Source organism: Haliotis rubra, unplaced genomic scaffold (genome assembly GCF_003918875.1).
Source record: "Haliotis rubra isolate DU_JTF1 unplaced genomic scaffold, ASM391887v1 Scf161, whole genome shotgun sequence".
NCBI classification, from domain to species: Eukaryota; Metazoa; Mollusca; class Gastropoda; order Lepetellida; family Haliotidae; genus Haliotis; species Haliotis rubra.
Window position 1 is genome coordinate 867,346 of NW_025765570.1, and position 23,093 is coordinate 890,438.

Consider the following 23,093-nt stretch of genomic DNA (forward strand, 5'->3'; position numbering starts at 1 on the left):
GTGCTGATGGACGTTCACACCGGACGTCGGAACGAACGTTACGCCGATAAATGTGTACAGCAGATGGATAGATTTGGTGGTGGGAGTGTCATGGTGTGGGCAAGTATCCATCATAATGGCCGGCCAACTCTTGTGCTCGTGGTAGGTGCATTGAATGGCGTTCGATATAGAGACGAGATTTTGCAACGTCACGTCGTTCCCTTCATCAACGTCAACGGTGGATCTTTCGTCAACGTCAACGTTCAGGTGTTACCATTGCGTTCTCGATCACCGGATTTGTCTCCCATTGAACATCTATGGGATACTCGTGATCGACGCTTGCGCTAGCGTAATCCGCCACCTCAGACACTACAAGAACTGCACGCAGTATCAAAACATTCCTTAAGACAGCATTGGCCATCTCCTTTCTTCTATGGGCCGCCGCTGCCAAGCTGTTATCGATGCTCATGGTGGTCACACCAGATACTGACATTTTACTCTGGCCAAGTAGCTTTTATAGCCCTCTGTGGTTTTACCGAACACTTTCTGGATAATCATGTTTTGGAAATTTGTAAAGTGATGATTTTACTCTAATTGAGCAATGATGTCATGTTTGAATCAGTTATATGAACTCAGTAAATACACTCCAAAACAGCATGTCAAGTTTCTTTTTTTGAAGAGTATATAAAGCTTTGCAACCTATCTGGCAATATTCTGGCAATAATCATATTCATAGTCTCCAGCTAGTTCAGAACCGTGCAGCCAGAATCATCACCCGAACTAAATCAAAAGACCACATAACGCCCGTACTTCAGCAACTGCACTGATTACCAATCCAACAACGGATAAGATTCAAGATTCTCTTACTAACACACAGATCTTTATATGAGGATGACTTTCCCATCTACATGTAAAGTGTCGTCAGTCACACGTCTTTACTCACATTATCTTCGACAAACTCCGTCAGGGCTCGGAAAACTTTGTAAACATTACTGATTAACAGGTTATTTCTTATGTCACCTTTCCTATATTTTCACATCTGTACTTGAGGTCTTTGCTTAAGATCCCTTTTAATTTCTACACATTCACAAAAGAATAATAACAGGCCGTAAGTAATTACTTTGAGGTTACCCGAAATGCTCCTCTTATCGCTTCATCTCGCGCCCAAGGCAGGCCCTTTGTTTTAGCCAGCCAGCCGAGCAGCACGTTGTTTGACCACAGAGCGCATTGTTTTTTGTCCAGCTCTAATTAGCCAACTTATGTACGAGTAAGTACACTCCCTTCGCTTATCAATTGTGTTGTTATGCTATAACAGTATATTTGTCTGTGATACCGCTACTGGCAAAGTTTAATTGATCGGAAATTTGATTGTTTGAGTAATTGTGATTATCTCGTAGCCATCCATGTATTACTCGTTATGGGGAAAATGTTTCATTTTTTAAATGTACTGTCATCAATGTTTATAGAGTAGAATTGTAACTTGAAAGCATGTTTTTGCTCAATGGTTGTGTGAGAACGAATAGTGTATAAAATGTTGTTTGTATTATGTGATCCACTAATTAGTGACAATTTTAGGTTGTACTGTTATTTTATTTGTCACTCCCCGTAAGCAGTTATCTCCCTTGCTCGCTGCCATTCTACAGTTTCCGTGAACCGTAATTATTCACTCCAACTCCATTGTTTTGATTTGTTCCAACTTGTTAGTTTCAAAACCGCGTGTTAGCGGGAGCACTTAGATTAGCCTCAAGTGTGATAATGTTTGTAGAAAAGTATGCAATTCAGCATTATTATCGCCACGATGTGTTTGCATGAAATTGTCAGTTTACTCATTGTATTGTAGTAGCATCCTACTAGGTAAGGAAGCCCCGTCCGGTTGTGGACAGATGTATCCAAGGTAGTTGGGGGTGAGTTTTATATACCTCAACTGGAAAACGGTGTAAAGTTTCATTTATTTTTCATGTGAGTTATTGTATGTTATTAGTTAGATTAACTTGTGTAAAACTATTAAATAAGAAGTGACATACCCACTGGGTCTGGTATCTTTGCTGGAAGTTATGCAAGTGCTATTGGTACAGTTGACTTTGTATGTAAAAGATGCTTTCTTCCATGTGAATGTTTATATTGTACTTTTATGCACTGTGCTAATCTAAAATGATAACTGATACTTTCAGACATACGCGATTCTTATACCAATGTGTAATATGGGATTACGATGTACATGTTTCATCTGTGACAGGCCATCCATGATGTTACCATGTATATTGAATGTTTTTGTTTTATTGTTTAGGTCTACCGTCTTCAGTATAAATAAATTACATGGACCCAGAGAACGGCTCTGTTCTGCTTTTTACATACATGAAAGAACTTGTCAACGAGTATCAACCTTCAAGATCTCTCAGATCTGAGAGAAGTCGTTTGTTGCGTATTCCTGTGACCAAAACCAGAATTGGCAGCGACGCCTTCTCAGTGACAGCGCCAGTTCTTTGGATCTCTATTCCCCTTAAACTCCGTTGCATCAACAACGTCTCATCCTTCCGAACTCACTTAAAAAACCTTCCTTTTCTCTGGAGTCTCTCTACCCTAGATTTGTTTAGCGCCGTTGAACAGCTGTAAGGTGGAAAGCAGGCGCGTTAGAAATGCATTATTATTATTGTTATGTTTTACAGATTAAAGATAGTATGCAGCAGAGATGGTACGGGTGATCCTGGCATAGTCAGGCTGGTAAGGCTCATCATCAGCTCAGGGCCCTCGCCCCCTCTACACGCAGCCCAGACAGCGAATGGGACTTCTCCCAGGAAACAATGCCTAGTCGAACCCACCAAGAACTTTCCGGAAAATATGAAGGCTCCCCAACACTGCAGCCTTCTGCATTACCCAGAGTGTCAGAAGGGCTGTGCTCCTGGTGGAGAACCCGGGCACTCTCCTGATCTGCGCCAAGAGATCAGGAGGTACCAAACCAAGGGCACCGAGAACAATGGGGAGCCTGGCGACAGTGTACTTGGGATGCAAGCGAGACATTTCAAAGGCGAGGTCCGCATATTTATCATGCTTTTCCTGAATCTTGCCAATCACATTGGTGTCAAAAGGGACAGAGAATTCGATGATATAAATAAATTCATTGGCTTTATCAATAAAGACAAGATCAGGTTTGTTGGCAGGAATTCTTCTGAGGCTGTATATGGGCCTATTCCACAGAAGTTTGAAAGCATCATTTTCCATGATGCCCTGGACATGTTCAGGGTCGTACCATGGATGGACCTCGGAGTCAAAGCCACAGACATGGCGGAGACGGTAGTAAAAGCAACGAGCCATGCCATTTAAGATATGCTGTTTGTGCCAAGGACGGGCATCCTCTGACAAGGTGTTGGACAGTCTCTGTGAATCCATTGCAAAGTCGACATTTCATGTTAATATTCTCTTTAAGAATCACATTTAGGCGATTGCGAGTGGGAAGTGACTGGTCCTGAGCAGCAAAAAGAAAGCCCTCAGTTTCACTGTTAAGACCAGCCGACTTCATCCAGGCGAAGGAGTCGGTGGGATTGCTATTCTGTTCCACACACTGCATGTACACACGATGCAATGGTTTCTCAGAATGCTTCTCCACAAATGACCGACTATTATTATTATTATTATGTGGCTTACACGAAAAATTTGGCTTGCTACGCGCCTGCAGCGTTTGTAACATGTGTCTAATTTCTTCAATTACTAATTCAGTTTGTAAATATACGTGTTTAGTTGACTATTCTAATCTCGAGATTCGCTTATCCACTTATTTTGTAACGTTAGAAATGGTTCCTACAATTAAACCCAGGTTGTTAAATACTTCATTAACGGCATGGCTGTTTGCTGAAAATTATACTCCGGGTGTGTTTAGAATCGATAATTCTTCGATAATCCAGTCTGATTGTCTGATAATTTCTCAATATTAAGTGTGATCGTATTGAGATCTGCATCAACAGGAAACTCAATGACTTCCCGACAAACAGTAATAATGATCGCTTCTGTCTGTTGTCCGGTCGGCAAAGTTTACACTGACCTTTTTAAGTGTCGAATTTAATGTCATTGCTTCATTATTTAGTTTAGAAAACATGTTTATCATACCTGTCAACCTGTCGGAATGATCTAGTAACACTCCATATAACTTGTTTATTTTGAAACCTGATTATAAACTACGTGTAAGGGGCAACTGCTTTGACGAAATTTACTAAATACTTTGACCCTGTTGCAGTGACATAATTAAGTTTTTGAAACAAAAATCATTTTCAAACGACATAGCCACCCTGTGTCTCGGGTTCCCTACAATGCCTGATTTTAAGGGCAGATGATCGACCTACACTTTGTTTAGGTTGGCAATTCCCATGGACATTTCAGTTCCAGAACCCCGCGATACTGAAGTTGGTCACGGGCATGGAGTTTATAATATATATGGGAGGTAAAATGAAATGGTAACCATATCAACCCACACACCGTGTGGCCAATTGACCTGCAAGGTTTCTCCTTTGTTGAGAACTCATCTGTATGTCATCATCACTCACAATTCATACTTGCTATATGATATATCATTACACAAACGATTTAAAACTTTGTTGTCGGTGATTGTCCCTGGTGACGGATGGGAACTGGGGCATAACGTTAATCATATACAACCACTACCACCGCGTCCTCATCGACAGCTGTCTGGTGTATGCCAACAAAATATAGGCAAGTGCTTAGTGGATGAATTCACCAAGCGATGAGCATACGCTATTCCTCATATTGAAGTTATTTCGGCTAGCTTCACGCACACAGATTGGATATAACTCAACTTTAAAATCACATTGCAATTGATGAATGCATTTCATACGTGTCACGTGTTCCCGTTTACATGACCAGTAACGTTATGAGGACAGCCTTCTCTACTGCTAACAAAATAACACCACCCACGTGTGAAACTGCACAAAAGCGAATCAAGGATCTTGAACAGGTAGAAACTGAAAGAGTTTATCAAGAAAACTATCACAAATTTCACTGCCGCGCCAGTGATTCAACCAGAACTCAGGTTCATCTAACATTAGAACCAGGTCATCTGTTTCCAGAACGCATTGGACCTACCTCTTGTGGGTTGGAGGTCATCAAAACCTGTCACTCACAGGGCAATGTCATCCAGAAACTGGGGTGTTATTATTCTATACACATTCTATATATAGATAATACATTCGGGAAGCATTTCGCACGATAATATTTAATTTGCTGCCGTTTATACTACTCAAAGTTTGTTAAGGATCTCCACTTGAAAATGTAAAACGTCACATTGTGCGACATACGTAAAGATTTGACCCGTGAAGATCCGGGGTAGAATAGGTCTTCAGCAACCCATGCTTGCCACAAAAGGCGACTATGCTTGTCGTAAGAGGCGACTAACGGGATCGGGTGGTTAGGCTCGCTGACTTGGTTGACACATGTCATCGGTTCCCAATTGCGCAGATCGATGCTCACGCTGTTGATCACAGGATTGTCTGGTCCAGACTCGACTATTTACAGACCGCCGTCATATAGCTGAAATATTGCTGAATACGGCGTAAAACTAAACTCACTCACTCACGTAAAGGTTTGTTTACAACATAATACGACTAATACTTAAAATTTAAAAGACATGAAAATAAGTCGCTTGTCAAAATTAATCCTGTCAGCTGCGCGTGTGTGATCAAGTTGATGTGCTCAGCCTGGTGCTGTAATAGTGCATATCTATAAGCCACACATATCCACGCTCGTAAGCATGCTCTTGGTGCTAACACATTATTACCCCGGATAACCCAGGCTGCCTGTTAGGCGCTAGAAGGTTATAGTCACATGACTTATCCCACCGGGTATCCATTTTCTGATGAGTGAACAGAGGCCGTTTTAAACAAAGTCACTTGCCTAAGGTGAGATCGATGCTCATGCTGTTGATCACTGGACCTCTTGTTGCAATCATTAGAAACCTGTCTTCCCGCTCAGTGTAACGCTGTCGACCACCTGCATATGGCTTGGTCTGACTGACTGACTGACTGAGTTTAGTTTTACGCCGCTTTTAGCAATATTCCAGCAATATCACGGCGGGGGACACCAGAAATGGGCTTAACACATTATGCCCATGTGGGGAATCGAACCCGGGTCTTCGGCGTGACGAGCCAACGCTTTAACCACTAGGCTACCCCACCGCCCCTATATGGCTTTGTAGCTGATCCAAACGTCTGATATCGATTTTTATACTTATTCACACTTTAGATAACTCCAAAGATGTTTGCAAAATGGCATTGACTGACCAAGTTTCAAGCTGCCAGTGCATGTGACTTCGTTCGTCACGAGGAGGCACTAAGAGGAAGACAATGCTCTCTAATGATGATGTGCTCTGACGCCGTCTGGATGCACATCGCACCAATGACGTCATGCCTCTGTCCGTCCATCTGTATTTGTTGGATGATATTTTGACATCATCAAAAATTGATCCTTAGCAAATGTTGAGTATTATATTTCCTTCTTCTTTCTGCAGTCTAGAGCTACCGTATCAGAGGACGTACACGGTCTCTCTAGCGACGCCACGCATTACCGACCTGGTGCATCGAAGTTCAGGGTAAGTCCATTCATCGATGTCATTGTTTGTAGTGTAGGTTTTCTATGTTGCCGTATTGTACAGGACACGTTGTCCTGCTGCTGTAAGACAGCTTACTGTCCTAGCCATGAACAGTATAAGTATGAAGTTATGTGGGATTTTGCAATTCCGCCTCAACCGAATAGCCGACATTGTGTGTATTAATCAGTGCAGATCATCATCTTCCCTTCACTGTCCCCCGACACAGGCTGTATATATTATACTGAACAGCAAAGTTTTTAAATAGAAGACATAACATGAACGCTTACTTTTATGAGATTTCATGTTTTCGAAACTTGCGTTTATTTTGGTGTTCAGTATAGGGTTTTTTGTATGTTTGTTCTTTGTGCTACATGGTTACAAAAAAGGATTGACGTTTGCAAACTTAGAATACCCACATCACGGTACCTTTAGTAAACTTCTAAATAGTGAACTGGCGCACACATATATGGTGTTAATTTTTGAAAATATACAACCATGTCAGATCAAATAAAGTTGATGTTCTACATATGTTTAGTAGACATTCACAAACGTCAGCATTAATATGCATGAAATAAAGGAAAGGGAGAGCTTATTGTATTACTATATAGTTAGAGTGATACCTCATAAAATTATTCAAAAATGTTTGGAATATTTTGAAAATGACAATGTATGACATGATGGGAGAAACACTTAACCTATTTCCATAGATTGTGTTAATAATGCTGTCGAAGCATGTTTCAAACATTAGACCAAAAAGAGACGAGTACCAGTTGAATGATTTTTAAGTGAAGTGAAGTGAACTTAGACTACACAAAATAGAACCAGCAAATGTCATACATCGTGCTGCTATCGTAGATAAGAAGCAAGTTTTATGATGTAAAAATGTATTTAAACTTCATACTATATATATTCATTCCTTATCCTTATCCTTTGTTACAAAACATGGAGACTATAGATATATACTACCCATCAAAAGTTTAGACTCATTAGTGTAAATGTAGCCACTTACTTCAGTCAACTGTTCTGAACTAGATTTTGCTAAATATTCCATATTGCTTAAAGGTACTGTTTACGCATGAACTGGTGTATTGTAAAACATATTCGTAACGTTGAAAAAAAATAAATCATGAAACTCTGTGAAAATTGGCGAATTCTTAATAAAACTTTACACCAAAACGCAGCTGTTCACATGCACGATATTTGCACCTGCTTTTCAGAAAATTGATCCATGTTCCTCGTGCAGTTCATCTGCATAAGGTTTGCAGATGGTTCCCCTAAGTTACTGGAGAAATTCATTTTCGATGTAACCGTATATATATATACATAACATATAGTGAGTGTTTTCAGTGAGTCTAGGGTGGTATAGTTACATGCCGATCTTAAGACATTCAACTGAGTTGGTCAAAACTGAAAGCAAATGTCATCTGAAAATTTGTGAGAAAACAATGCTTGACTTCCTCACTGAAATTCATAGTCAAGACATTTGGCATAAGCACCAATTATGCTCAGATGCCATTTCAAAGCATGGGGAATTTAAACTCCGGTCTCAGGACATTCCATATCAGCGTGTAACAACCGAGGCTTCTAGAACCTCGTTACGAGGGAGTCGGGACTACTGACAAATCTCTGAGTTTAGCTAAGCATTCGTCCTATTCAAATTACACCGAAAGTTTAGAATTTTAAGACCACGTAGAAAAAAGATAACGACTTTTAATTCAAATAATGGTGAAAAAGTATTTTCCATCGATGACCTGCATACCCCTTAGGGCAACCTCACTATATTACTACAGGTTATTGTTAATATTCAGTGTCGGTTATTTAAGCGATTACCTGATGACTATTAGGGACCCGACCATGCTTATCTTTCTAATCACAAGTCGATATCACTTACCAGCTGTCTTCAGTAATACCACCGAAAGAATGTCTATTGTCCTCCGGAGAGGTACGTAACACCGCACCATTCAATGTGTCATTTTAATGTATAGCTAATTTGCTTAAAACAACTGAGGGGGTGATTTAAATCCAGCTAGGGTCCATGCAGGTAAGTCCCCATGGTCCCTAGTATGGTTATCTTCCTTCAGTTGGTGGCGATCTACCTTCAGTTGCTGGCAATCCATAGCCGGGTTTTATAAAGTATAATGTAATTCTGTGATAATGCAGCTATTTTATTGTTCTTTGTGACAGACATATGTGGTTTAAGTTCGTTTTTATCAATGTAAAGCTTCCATAGTCGCAATATGGCTGAAATACCGTCGAAGTTACTTTAAATCATAACTGACTAACTCGCTGAAAGAATGTCAACAATAGATCAATATGGTATTCAGAAACAAGACATTTGTAATGAATAGTCTTTAGGAAACAAAGGTGTACCACTGACCATAGGTCGTATTGGAAACGTTTGTTAAAAATGCCTTGATGAATAAAGAACATGGTGTACTTTACATTATTTTACTTAGAACAAGCATCCGTTACAATCTGGAAAAATAGAATTTTAAAAGATCTTCAATGGATGGGAGTGAAATGCCTGTTGCCTAAGTTTATATCTCAGTATATACAAGTAGACATTTCCAGATTCGTGTTGGATCCATCTTGACTGTGTATATGATGAAGATCAGTGTGTCCCACAAGGTAGCATATTACCGGTAACGTTGTTTAGTGGAAAATGCTATCGTCTTTTTTTTTTAAATGTTTTTACTTTCCCCATTGAATTGTCCGTTGTTTGTTGATTATTTTGTCTTGGGAATCATGTTTGACTGACATCTTACCCTTTTTGCCTCATAAAGTTCAAGGATGGGAGGTGATCAGATAACCCTACTTCATCGCATCACTTGTTCGTTCAAAATTTGACTATGGTTTCATCATATATGGTTGACCCTGCAATGAAAACCAACCTCAAACAACTTGATTACATCCTTCATGAAGTTCTAAGACAAAGTCTTTGATCTTTCCGCACCTCTCGTCTTTACCTTGAGATGAGCCATCTCTTAAACAAGGCTGCGTTAAGCTTTCTTTACTTACTGTAACTGTGTATTTAACCCCCTTTATAAGGATCTGTATCATAATCCAACTCTTGGGAAAAGATTCAACTTTTCGTTTCTGCTGCCAATTTTGAAGTGGATTGTCTCTTTTTCGAAGTCTTTCTTTCCACTTATGTCGTAGGCACTTTGATCGGGTATGGGTTTTATCGGGAAATATAGACATGTTTGTATATTTTCTGAGTTGAGTTAAAGTTGTGTTATCTAAATCTAAATCCCAGTGCTGACAATATACATGAAATAATAGCAGCTTATTATCATGACCATCAGCACAGCCATGTACAGGTCAGCTGCCTACGTGTAATTAACCCCAATGAACCTTAGAGTATGGCCGGCTGGCCACGGAAGTTTAACATTGTGGATGAGGTGCATGCTGGATACTGCAGGTTGACCATACATGTATCGTAATACGATACAGGGCAGCCTGGCAGTCAGTATAGTATATAGACAATGGATTCTTAACGTAGCGGGACTTGACCCTTGGACAGCGCCTAGGCAGGTGGGCTGACGATCGCCTCTGTGATGCTGCCTGGCCGTTGCTGCACTACCATGTAATTGCAAACTTAGCTGACATATAAAGAGTTGTAGACCCACTGATGGACTTCTGTATTTGAAGAGACAGATATCCCCCCAAAAACGCTTTAAACAGCCCGGGATACTTGCTAATGCCACGGGTAGCCATAATCTCGACCAAACTAAATGCACCAGAAACAAATCGATCACAGTACAAATAAGAATGTAATCAGAAGTACCTGTAATACAAACAAGTCTATATTTCTAGATTGATCCATACATAGTGACTACCAGCGCAGCTATCACCGGAGCAGTTCTTGAATCAGCCAGGTTGCCAGACTCTCCCGTTTCTTTAACAGCTCTAATTAGATCTTACACCCGTGATCTACTGCAAAAGTAGAATACTATATTATATGAACTATCGGTTACATGTGGGTTCTCAGTCTAGATTGGAATAAGTCTTTGTATGATGATGCCCTTCACGACCTACTCGTGAATATGTCTTAAAAGATGAGGACACTCCACTGTGTAGTCTCTGTGATGAAACAATCATCGTCAGGCATGTCAACTGTGTACATTTTTCCACTTTAACAAATGATACATTTTGATGTACAGAGTTGTTTCGTATACATTGGCAGTGTATAATATTGATCTGAGATTATTTGTGGCTGTGCCTTCACTGGGGATAGGAGTGCTATAGTTTCTTTATTATCCTAAGACCATGTCTTTCAAAGGATGTTAATTCCCACCATAATTCCAGTATATCTGTTAATCCTAATTGGTGGAGTACTGTAAGTCCCCATGGTCCCTAGAGTGGTGATCTACCTTTAGTTGTTGGCGATCCTCGGCCCTGTTTTATATTGTATTGTCCTAACTTGAAATCCTATTTTAGATATATATGCTAGTTTTATTTCTTATGTATTTGATATACTAGTTGGTTTTACTGTCCTTCGTCGACAGTTTTTTAAAATTTGCGCATTTCTTATGAATTTATAACTATTTTAAGTCACGATATTGCTGCAATACTGCCGCTGTGACTATAAACGTAAACTCACTCACTCACTTAATTGGTGGATACAGTTGTGTACAATCGCTCGCTTGTTATCATTCAAGTTGTGTTTGGGTCGATATTCTCTACCAGTCTATTGGCTGCTACATTAGACGAATGAAAGTAATAATACTTCTATACTGTTATAAGATTCAACTTCTGTTTAGCATGAGTTCAAGTATTAGAAAACATCTTACATGTCTACGTTATCATAATAAAATTGTTATATACAAATGTAGTTAGAGCATGTGCGTTCTTTAAGCATATTTAGAAGGCTGGGAAAATATCAATGCATAAGAATCTTGAGGAGATACCTCTCCTTCTTCACCTGCTTCCACTTCCCCCACTGAATATTGGATAATATAATGCCCAATACATTACACAAGCGCACTGCACATATAATGACCTATATACGCACATATATAGTTAACCATTATTGTAGTATTTACACATTCCATGAAATAAAGTACTTCAAAATACATGTTTACAGTGCAAACATCACAGTGCAGTTAATAGTGCCAACACTATAGAAATGCATCTAGAATTGATGAAGGGATTATCATAGGCGTATCATGTGTCACCAGTAAACAGAATATTGTGATTTGCGAGATAAAGGGACGCCTACCTTCACTGTACTCAGGTAAATATGGAAAGTTATTTATGGTCAACAATAGCCAGAATACCCACACGACTATTGATGCCGCTCTGAACAACAGTCCCGCAGTTACTCCTTACAAACAGTTCTGTTGAATTTAATAAAACATGTGTTTATGTAGCGCAGCACTTGATTTACACATCAGTGTGCATTAAATATTGCTATAAAATCTATAAAATCATCATATGTTATCTCAACTAATAGATTTGTCTATTTACGATTTCGATTACATACGAATTACAGAGCCATTTCCATGGTAACGAGTGTTTGCATTGAGGGCATTTTGCCCCACCATTGGTAACCGTGACAAACAAACAACAACATCTCGCCATGACATAGCGCAACATATGGGACAACTAAACACAGGTCCCCAGGACATAGCGCAACATATGGGACAACTAAACACAGGTCCCCAGGACATAGCGCAACATATGGGACAACTAAACACAGGTCACCAGGACATAGCGCAACATATGGGACAACTAAACACAGGTCCCCAGGACATAGCGCAACATATGGGACAACTAAACACAGGTCACCAGGACATAGCTCAACATATGGGGCAACTAAACACAGGTCACCAGGACATAGCGCAACATATGGGACAACTAAACACAGGTCACCAGGACATAGCGCAACATATGGGACAACTAAACACAGGTCACCAGGACATAGCGCAACATATGGGACAACTAAACACAGGTCACCAGGACATAGCGCAACATATGGGACAACTAAACACAGGTCACCAGGACATAGCGCAACATATGGGACAACTAAACACAGGTCACCAGGACATAGCGCAACATATGGGACAACTAAACACAGGTCACCAGGACATAGCGCAACATATGGGACAACTAAACACAGGTCACCAGGACATAGCGCAACATATGGGACAGCTAAACACAGGTCACCAGGACATAGCGCAACATATGGGACAACTAAACACAAGGTCACCAGGACATAGCGCAACATATGGGACAACTAAACACAGGTCACCAGGACATAGCGCAACATATGGGACAACTAAACACAGGTCACCAGGACATAGCGCAACACATGGGACAACTAAACACAGGTCACCAGGACATAGCGCAACATATGGGACAACTAAACACAGGTCACCAGGACATAGCGCAACATATGGGAAAACTAAACACAGGTCACCAGGACATAGCGCAACATATGGGACAACTAAACACAGGTCACCAGGACATAGCGCAACATATGGGACAACTAAACACAGGTCACCAGGACATAGCGCAACATATGGGACAACTAAACACAGGTCACTAGGACATAGCGAACATATGGGACAACTAAACACAGGTCACCAGGACATAGCGCAACATATGGGACAACTAAACACAGGTCACCAAGACATAGCGCAACATATGGGACAACTAAACACAGGTCACCAAGACATAGCGCAACATATGGGACAACTAAACACAGGTCACCAGGACATAGCGCAACATATGGGACAACTAAACACAGGTCACCAGGACATAGAGCAACATATGGGACAACTAAACACAGGTCACCAGGACATAGCGCAACATATGGGACAACTAAACACCTGTCGGACATAGCGCAACATATGGGACAACTAAACACCAGGTCGCCAGGACATAGCGCAACATATGGGACAACTAAACACTGGTCACCAAGGACACATAGCGCGCAACATATGGGACAACTAAACACCTGTCGCCATGACATAGCGCAACATATGGGACAACTAAACACCTGTCGCCAAGACATAGCGCAACATATGGGACAACTAAACACAGGTCACCAAGACATAGCGCAACATATGGGACAACTAAACACCTGTCGCCAAGACATAGCGCAACATATGGGACAACTAAACACAGGTCACCAGGACATAGCGCAACATATGGGACAGCTAAACACACAGGTCACCAGGATAGAGAGCAACATATAGCGCAACATATATGGACAACTAAACACAGGTCACCAGGACATAGCGCAACATATGGGACAATACACAGGTCACCAGGACAACATATGGGACAACTAAACACAGGTCACCAGGACATAGCGCAACATATGGGACAACTAAACACAGGTCACCAGGACATAGCGCAACATATGGGACAACTAAACACAGGTCACCAGGACATAGCGCAACATATGGGACAACTAAACACAGGTCACCAGGACATAGCGCAACATATGGGACAACTAAACACAGGTCACCAGGACATAGCGCAACATATGGACAACTAAACACAGATCACCAGGACATAGCGCAACATATGGGACAACTAAACACAGGTCACCAGGACATAGCGCAACATATGAACAACTAAACACAGGTCACCAGGACATAGCGCAACATATGGGACAACTTACACAGGTCACCAAGACATAGCGCAACATATGGGACAACTAACATAGGTCACCAAGACATAGCGCAACATATGGGACAACTAACGCAGGTCACCAGGACATAGCGCAACATAAGGGACAACTAAACACCTGTCGCCAGGACATAGCGCAACATATGGGACAACTAAACACCTGTCGCCAGGACATAGCGCAACATATGGGACAACTAAACACAGGTCACCAGGAGATAGCGCAACATATGGGACAACTTACACAGGTCACCAAGACATAGCGCAACATATGGGACAACTAAACACAGGTCACCAAGACATAGCGCAACATATGGGACAACTAAACACAGGTCACCAGGACATAGCGCAACATATGGGACAACTAAACACAGGTCACCAGGACATAGCGCAACATATGGGACAACTTAACACCTGTCGCCAGGACATAGAGCAACATATGGGACAACTAAACACAGGTCACCAGGACATAGCGCAACATATGGGACAACTAAACACAGGTCACCAGGACATAGCGCAACATATGGGACAACTAACACAGGTCACCAGGACATAGCGCAACATATGGGACAACTAAACACAGGTCACCAGGACATAGCGCGCAACATATGGGACAACTGGGACAACACAGGTCACCAGGACATAGCGCAACATATGGGACAACACAAGGTCACCAACATAGGTCACTAAACACAGGACAGCGCAACATATGGGACAATCTAAACACAGGTCACCAGGACATAGCGCAACATATGGGACAAGCGCAACTAACAAACACAGGTCACCAGGACATAGCGCAACATATGGGACAACTAAACACCAGGTCACCAGGACCAGGACAGCGCAACATATGGGACAACTAAACACAGGTCACCAGGACATAGCGCAACATATGGGACAACTGTCACCAGGACATAGCGCAAACACAGGTCACCAGGACATAGCGCAACATATGGGACAACTAAACACAGGTCACCAGGACAACTAACACAGCGCAGGACATAGCGCAACATATGGGACAACTAAACACAGGTCACCAGGACATAGCGCAACATATGGGACAACTAAACACAGGTCACCAGGACATAGCGCAACATATGGGACAACCAAAACACAGGTCACCAAGACATAGCGCAACATATGGGACAACTAACATAGGTCACCAGGACATAGCGCAACATATGGGACAACTAAAACACCAGGGTCGCCAGGACATAGCGCAACATGTGGGACAACTAAACACTGGTCACCAGGACATAGCGCAACATAAGGGACAACTAAACACCTGTCGCCAGGGCATAGCGCAACATGTGGGACAACTAAACACAGGTCACCAGGACATAGCGCAACATTTGGGACAACTAAACACCTGTCGCCAGGACATAGCGCAACATGTGGGACAACTAAACACCTGTCGCCAGGACATAGCGCATGGGACAACTAAACACAGGTCACCAGGACATAGCGCAACATGTGGGACAACTAAACACCTGTCGCCAGGACATAGCGCAACATGTGGGACAACTAAACACAAGTCACCAGGACATAGCGCAACATGTGGGACAACTAAACACCTGTCGCCAGGACATAGCGCAACATGTGGGACAACTAAACACCAGGTCACCAGGACATAGCGCAACATGTGGGACAACTAAACACAGGTCACCAAGACATAGTGCAACATATAGGACAACTAAACACAGGTCACTCCAGTCGCTACGTCCACGTAGAGCATGTTAAGACAAATAAGTAATTAGTATAAGTATTATGAAGAATAGGGAAACACATTTAAACTCCTGGGAATGCTCTCATTTTAGATATAAACGCGAGTCTGATGTGAACCAAACAAGCCTGCCACTGGTCTCTAAGAAGACATCCCTTCCTCTTTCCCACAATAGAGTCCTTCATTGTGGTAACTGTCACGTGCAGATTTTGTATTGTTGAATGAGTCTTTGTTTTCCTGGTTCTAAATTGAAACGTTTCTATTATAGACAATACCCTTCTTAGTGTACATGTGTGTATATACTTAGTTGATAATATGATGGAAAGGTACACTGAATAGCACTGCCACGTGTCCCTATGGGGAGATACTTCCACCCCATCCTCCAAATTTAACACATATCATTTCAAAAGTTATGTATCAATCCTACTTTTAAAGAAAAACGAGAAATAAATGTGCATTTACGTTGCTAAAAGGGTTCCTTAAATTTGATACGCGATGTATCTTCTAAAAGAATAACTTCCACAGTGCCTTGCTTTACTGGGACTCTGTCATCACAAAGAACACCAGGATCCTCACCTTTCAATACGTTAGCCCTTGCGACATCGTCATGTCTCGACAGGCAACCCAGGGAGATATAGCGTCATGCATGGGTTTTATCCTAAGACGTCTGTACATATACATGTACCATACTAGGTGTTCAACATTCTTTGGAAGTAATGTCAAGGGCTGCCTCACCTGCGGCGTCAGCTTTTTATTGACTACTAGTCCTTTGCGGCTGAGTAACCAAGAAAACATAACGTTATGGCCCCAGTAGTTACATATCCAGACAGTATACATGGGTGACTCAGAGTTAACAGCTTTAAGGCATGAATGAGAATCCGAAAAGTTTACTTTCTGTTATACTTGTTTTTCCCCCGCACTAGAGATTGGTCTATTATCTGAGATTTGGTCCAGTGACCCTATAGTGAAGGGATACACCCCTACGAAAAACTATTGCCGCTAGCTACTGCTGAAGGCATTTCCTCACTGCTTCTATATTACAGGCTGTGTGAGGCTGATACCAGATTGAGTTTACCTGGATAAAGAACACCATGTCCGATTCCCGACGTCCGTTTGTGACCACAGAGCAGGTGAAGGACATCCTGGTGTCTGTGTATCACCACCATCCGACAACAATCACCGAACTGCCTTCGTTTATGGACAGAAACTTCCTGGTGGAATCAGCAACGCTTGACCGGTGCGTGTTGAAAGTGACCAACCCGGATGAATCCACTAACGACGGCAAGCTGAAGGCTCTGGTAGATGTTGCCCTGGTACTGAAGAACAACGGATTCCTATGTCCAGTTCACTTGCCCAATATACATGGCAATATGTTTACCAAAAGAGGATTCCCTGTACCATTACAAGGTAACTATGACGGATTAGAACAGTCTTTGATTGAACCAACATATTGGATGAACTACCTTTCACAATATAGAGTCAAGGGATCATGTAGGATTTACATTGCTAATGTTTCAGCATTTTCTGTAACAGATTATTTGTTAAGTTGTTTCTGGTAGAAAAGACCCAAAATACTAAATGGTTGAGCAAATGTGTTTTGATATAGTGAGAGGGACGAGAGGGCGCAATATATGAAATATGTGTTTCCGATTTATGTCTTTAGACAGCCCCCAAGAAGACTGTTGTGTCCGTCTCCTCACCTATCTGCCTGGAGAGCCCTTAGACAGTTGTCTTCCCCTGCATCGCAAGGAGACCTACTTCATGCTGGGAGTGCTGCTGGCCGAACTGCATGACGTACTGAAGGTAGTGTGCTAGATAACCCCAGTACGTCATAGGGTGCTGTTGGGGATGTGCATGACATGATGCTGATGACGCATGCATGGTAGTGGAGTTTTGTCACATAGCGTGTATGTTTATTACTTGGCATGATGTTGTATGTTTATTACTTGGCATGGTGTTGTATGTTTATTACTTGGCATGGTGGTGTATGTTTGTTACTTGGCATGGTGGTGTATGTTTGTTATTTGGCATGGTGTTGTATGTTTATTACTTGGCATGGTGTTGTATGTTTATTACTTGGCATGGTGGTGTATGTTTATTACTTGGCATGGTGGTGTATGTTTATTACTTGGCATGGTGGTGTATGTTTGTTATTTGGCATGGTGGTGTATGTTTGTTATTTGGCATGGTGGTGTATGTTTGTTATTTGTTATTTGGCATGGTGGTGTATGTTTGTTACTTGGCATGGTGGTGTATGTTTGTTATTTGGCATGGTGGTGTATGTTTGTTATTTGGCATGGTGGTGTATGTTTGTTATTTGGCATGGTGGTGTATGTTTGTTACTTGGCATGGTGTTGTATGATTTGTTATTTGGCATGGTGGTGTATGTTTGTTATTTGGCATGGTGGTGTATGTTTGTTATTTGGCATGGTGGTGTATGTTTGTTATTTGGCATGGTGGTGTATGTTTGTTACTTGGCATGGTGGTGTATGTTTGTTATTTGGCATGGTGGTGTATGTTTGTTATTTGGCATGGTGGTGTATGTTTGTTATTTGGCATGGTGGTGTATGTTTGTTACTTGGCATGGTGGTGTATGTTTGTTACTTGGCATGGTGGTGTATGTTTGTTATTTGGCATGGTGGTGTATGTTTGTTATTTGGCATGGTGGTGTATGTTTGTTACTTGGCATGGTGGTGTGTGTTTGTTACTTGGCATGGTGTTGTATGATTTGTTACTTGGCATGGTGGTGTATGTTTGTTATTTGGCCTTATAGATGTTACGTAATTATGTTATAATTATGGAGACAGTGATGTTCTTAGAGAAGGTGCATATCGTACTAGAGTATTTAAACAATAACATCTATATCAATGTATTTTAAACAAATTTAACTTAACTTCGACAGATGCCGACTGATGTCCCTATATTATTGCACGTAGAATACAGATGATGGCCCTGTTGTTTGTTCGTGTTAATAGTTAATGATATACTAGTATGTGTAAGTTATTTTCTTCTTATATACAGGATTTCCCAACGTATTGCCTGCAGGTAGAAAAGGATAATAGATGGATCGCAGAAAATGCCGGAATATTGGAGAACTACCTGCTTACAACTCAGGTAGGAACATTTCATTACTCCCCCGAGGTCCACGTGGCAAGAGCGTGCATATCGGCAACATTCATGTTAACTTTGCTCAAACTCATAACCCGACATAATGATGACATGTATGTGCTGCTACAGTCGCATTTAATGAAACGTGGTTCATCAGTTTTAGATTTATAATGCTGGTGTGCAAGGATGAAAAGTCCCTTACTTACGATAGATACTCAAGCTGCACATTCCCGAGCTGTGAATGGAATTTGAGTGTATCTCTTCCAAAGACTGGTTCAGTAGTAATATACACCCATGAGAGCAGATTTGAGGAATGAGATCTGGCGCTTCATCTGTATATATACACCTGGAAATAAGTTACGCACCACAGCTAATATTTACAACGTTGTATGTTTTGGCTGTCATCAGCTGTTTGTTTTCTTCAGGATCATGTCTTCACTACAAAATCCCACACAATAAGAAAACAGTTTCCATCCATAAATAATGGATATGGCACATTACATAAATCATCTGATTTGGCTCAAAATGATACTTGTTACAAATATGAACCTAGCGAGATGATCGGGCAACATGGCGTGTGTGTGATGAGAAAAAACACACGTTTATTTGTAACTTGGGAACGTTGTACAATGATCAATATCTAGTGTATCCTCCACGTCCTTGGATAGCCTCCACCAAAGGCAACAGTTGGTTAGATGCCTTTTAGCTCAAATGCTGCATTCGCCTCCAAACTATCAAGCGTCCTTGAATACCAATAATATGCCATCTCTGGCCACCTCATAATCTTCTTCGTACTAGAGAGGCAGGAATATGATGGAACATTGTAACCCATGCAGATTAAATACCGACACGTGGCACGTTCACAAACACAACTCGTGGGTGTGCTTCTGGCCATGCTCCACAGGATGTGTGTAGGAGACTCTTTCCACCAAGTACAAATGCAATCATATAACTTCTTAAATGAACATTATCATCATACATATGATCATACACAAGCTGAACATAAACATATTTCTGTTAGCGGTGAACATATCTTGGGGTGCTTGCCTTTTTCAAATTATTTTTCAATGATTTCTTTAGCTAAATGACCTGGGGCTCCTTTCACGAAGCAACCTTTACTAAGGTTAACCTTAACTCCCATTCCTTAACATTGCACTAAGGTTACCTTAGTGACTTACGATCACCTTAGTGCATTGTGAAAGGAGGCCCTGTTCAACTATTCTTTTGTGACATTTACGGTAACAGACTCTGTACCACACGAAGGCCATCACACGCCCTCATACCTCACCACCAAATGGTCTACCGCTAAAGTACTGTCATGTTTCTTGTAGGAAGACGATATAAGGGACATCGCGAGGAGCGTTCTTGAGGATTTTCAGAGCAATTTGTCGGCAAAACATGGCTCCTTGCAAAAAGGTAATACATTTCAGCAACTTGTTTCGTCATCACACTACATTCATTGAATAAATTGTTATGTCAGTGATGTATGACATGGAGACGAGATGCACAAACTGCTGACAATCATTATAATGTATGATTTAATAATAGTAAAGAAGTCACGTAAAGAGGGCACGTACATACATTCATATTAATATGATGAAAACATTGTACTCAAGAACATTTGTGTCAGTTGTACTATAGATTGCACTGTGGCGACACTTGTTGCATACACTGACTTGTATTCTGACCACTGTGGTCATATACATGCCACTTTGCATCACATCAGCTGTCAACCCGTGAAGGTCCGGGTTAGAATATTGGCGTTCAGTAACCCATGCTTGTCGTAAGAGGCGACTAAGGGGATCGGGTGGTCAGGCTCGCTGACTTAGTTGACACATGTCATCGGTTCCCAGTTGCGCAGGTCGATGCTCATGCTGTTGATCACTGGATTGTCTGGACTGTCAAAACGTTGACCGTGTAAGTGATTCGGCTGTCAATCATTTGAGAATGTGAACCAATCAAAACGTGAAACCATTTGTCCCACGCTGGATGGCAATATGATCGTCTCTACTCGTCTAGATAAGGATCCAACCATGATGATCATTTGCAGATCATATAATACACAAACAATTGTAAACCCCCAAAATTAATTCATGTCATAACTGTACCTTAACACTTTCACGTGACCAGGTCACCTGAAGGCATAAACGGTGCTCTGGTGGCAGGTAGGCCACGAATGCAATGAATCTGAAACTGAAATGTATGCAAGTAGGTACAACTGTGATGTTGGCAATGGTTCCTGTGAGTGAGGGATGTTGGTGTTTTACAGGATTGACACTTACTAGTAAATCAAGACTTGTCAATGTGATATTGGCGGAAGGATGAAAGTATTGCATCCTTAGTCTAGACGTTTACCTGTTTGGTGAAATCCACAAGTCCATCGTCTAAAGCTATCATAAACCCAGAAACATAACCACTGGCATCTTCACTTTTCAGGAGTGATTCATGGCGATCTCAACCTGGCCAACATCATCGTCAAGCCTCAGCTGCCTGGATCCCAACTGGTTGATTACAGGGAAGATGGAAAACAGTTATTTGGAATAATAGATTTCAACGAAGTCTGCTACACATACCGAGTGGCAGATATCGCACAGCTAATATTCGGTGCCATGCAGAAATCTAAAGCTGGCCAACAGGAAGTACTTCGGATTGGTGGTCACGTGATTTCCGGTTATCTATCCATTCGGGCACTCGGTGCAAGTGACCTTGAGATGTTGTATGACTTTATGCTAATATACAGCTGCCAGATTGTTGTATTTGGAGAACATTCCATTCGTCAACAGAAGAATGGGAACACGTACATCCAAGGTCTGGTGGATGGAAGTAAGCGATGGCTGAGGTTTCTCAAGTCTGTATCACGGAAGTCTGTGTGTGGAGTATGGAATGATATCCTGGTGGATTACGGAATACATTCCACACATGCCATTCAGAATCGATCTTCGGCCAATGACGCATAATGGTTATTTCCCGTTCTCTTTTCTTTTGTTGTGTGACACATCGCTCAAGACCAGGAGATACGATGTAAAACAGCCTTTCCCTCTGCGTTTGCTCGACATTTTGGGTTACAAGTTTTTAAGAAGAATTTTGAAGATAATCAGTTGATGGATTTTATTTCCGGACAACTTACGAACACGAGGTATATAAGTTGACCAAATTTGATGGTTAAAAGTCTGTATTGTTGGCTTAAGAGGTGAGGTGAAATTGGGTTTAACGTCGTGCTTGAGAATATTTCGCTCATATGACGACGTGCATGCGTGTGTATGTGTATATGCGGCTGCTTGTACTAGCCCAAACTTAAGCTAGCTCACTGAGATACCATGCCGCAGTGAAGCATGAATACCCCACTCAGACACATTATACTGACTCCGAGCCGACCAGTCCTTGTTGTACCCAGTAATGCCGAGCGCCAGGCAGGAACCAACAAGTACCATATTTTAACGTCTTTTGGTATGACGTGGTCGGGGCTCGAACCCGCGACCTTCCGCTCTCCGGGCGGACGCTCTAACCACTACACCACGGAGGCGGTGTCGGCTTAACAAGGTGAACCTGTTTCTGCAACTTCCTCTCCGATATCGACCTTGGAATAGTTTTTTCCTACCTGTCCAATGCATTGCATCTATTAGCATTGTTTCTGTATTCACATTTATTATTATATAACACTATCTCTGTAACCACAACTTTGTTAAAGCGAAAGTGTTTGCATGGGATATTGTATTAAAGAAGGATGTAATGTCAATTGAGACATATCAGATTTTATTGTTATCAGATGATGGGGCTTTGTGTACTTATAAAATTATATAAATAAAAAGTATAAAATGGTAAACTCCAAAAATATTTAAAGCTGTTAGTGGTTACGGGTTATTCAATAAACACTGTGGTTGTCTACAAAGAACGTAAAAGGTTTTGTTGGGGGTTTGTTGGTAAACTTCTATGTGGTTAAGGTGCATCTGAATTATGTCATCACTGAGGAAGTAATCGTTCATGAGGTGGTTCAGTCTGGCCTCAGTTTCAAGTTGTGAGTGAGTGAGTTAAAGTTTAGCGTCACATCGGCAA

At 41.5% G+C, this 23,093-nt stretch overlaps 1 protein-coding gene across 1 annotated transcript; it reads left to right on the top strand.

Annotated features, from left to right (window-relative positions):
* Positions 1 to 1,093: 1,093 nt before the first annotated feature.
* On the top strand, positions 1,094 to 22,317 carry LOC124271526 (hydroxylysine kinase-like). Its single transcript, XM_046706669.1, has 7 exons — positions 1,094 to 1,246; positions 6,491 to 6,571; positions 16,976 to 17,339; positions 17,596 to 17,735; positions 18,954 to 19,046; positions 20,372 to 20,456; positions 21,477 to 22,317. Exons 3-7 carry the CDS (start codon positions 17,024 to 17,026, stop codon positions 21,995 to 21,997), a joined length of 1,155 nt encoding a protein of 384 aa, XP_046562625.1. The 5' UTR covers positions 1,094 to 1,246; positions 6,491 to 6,571; positions 16,976 to 17,023; the 3' UTR covers positions 21,998 to 22,317.
* Positions 22,318 to 23,093: the final 776 nt, after the last annotated feature.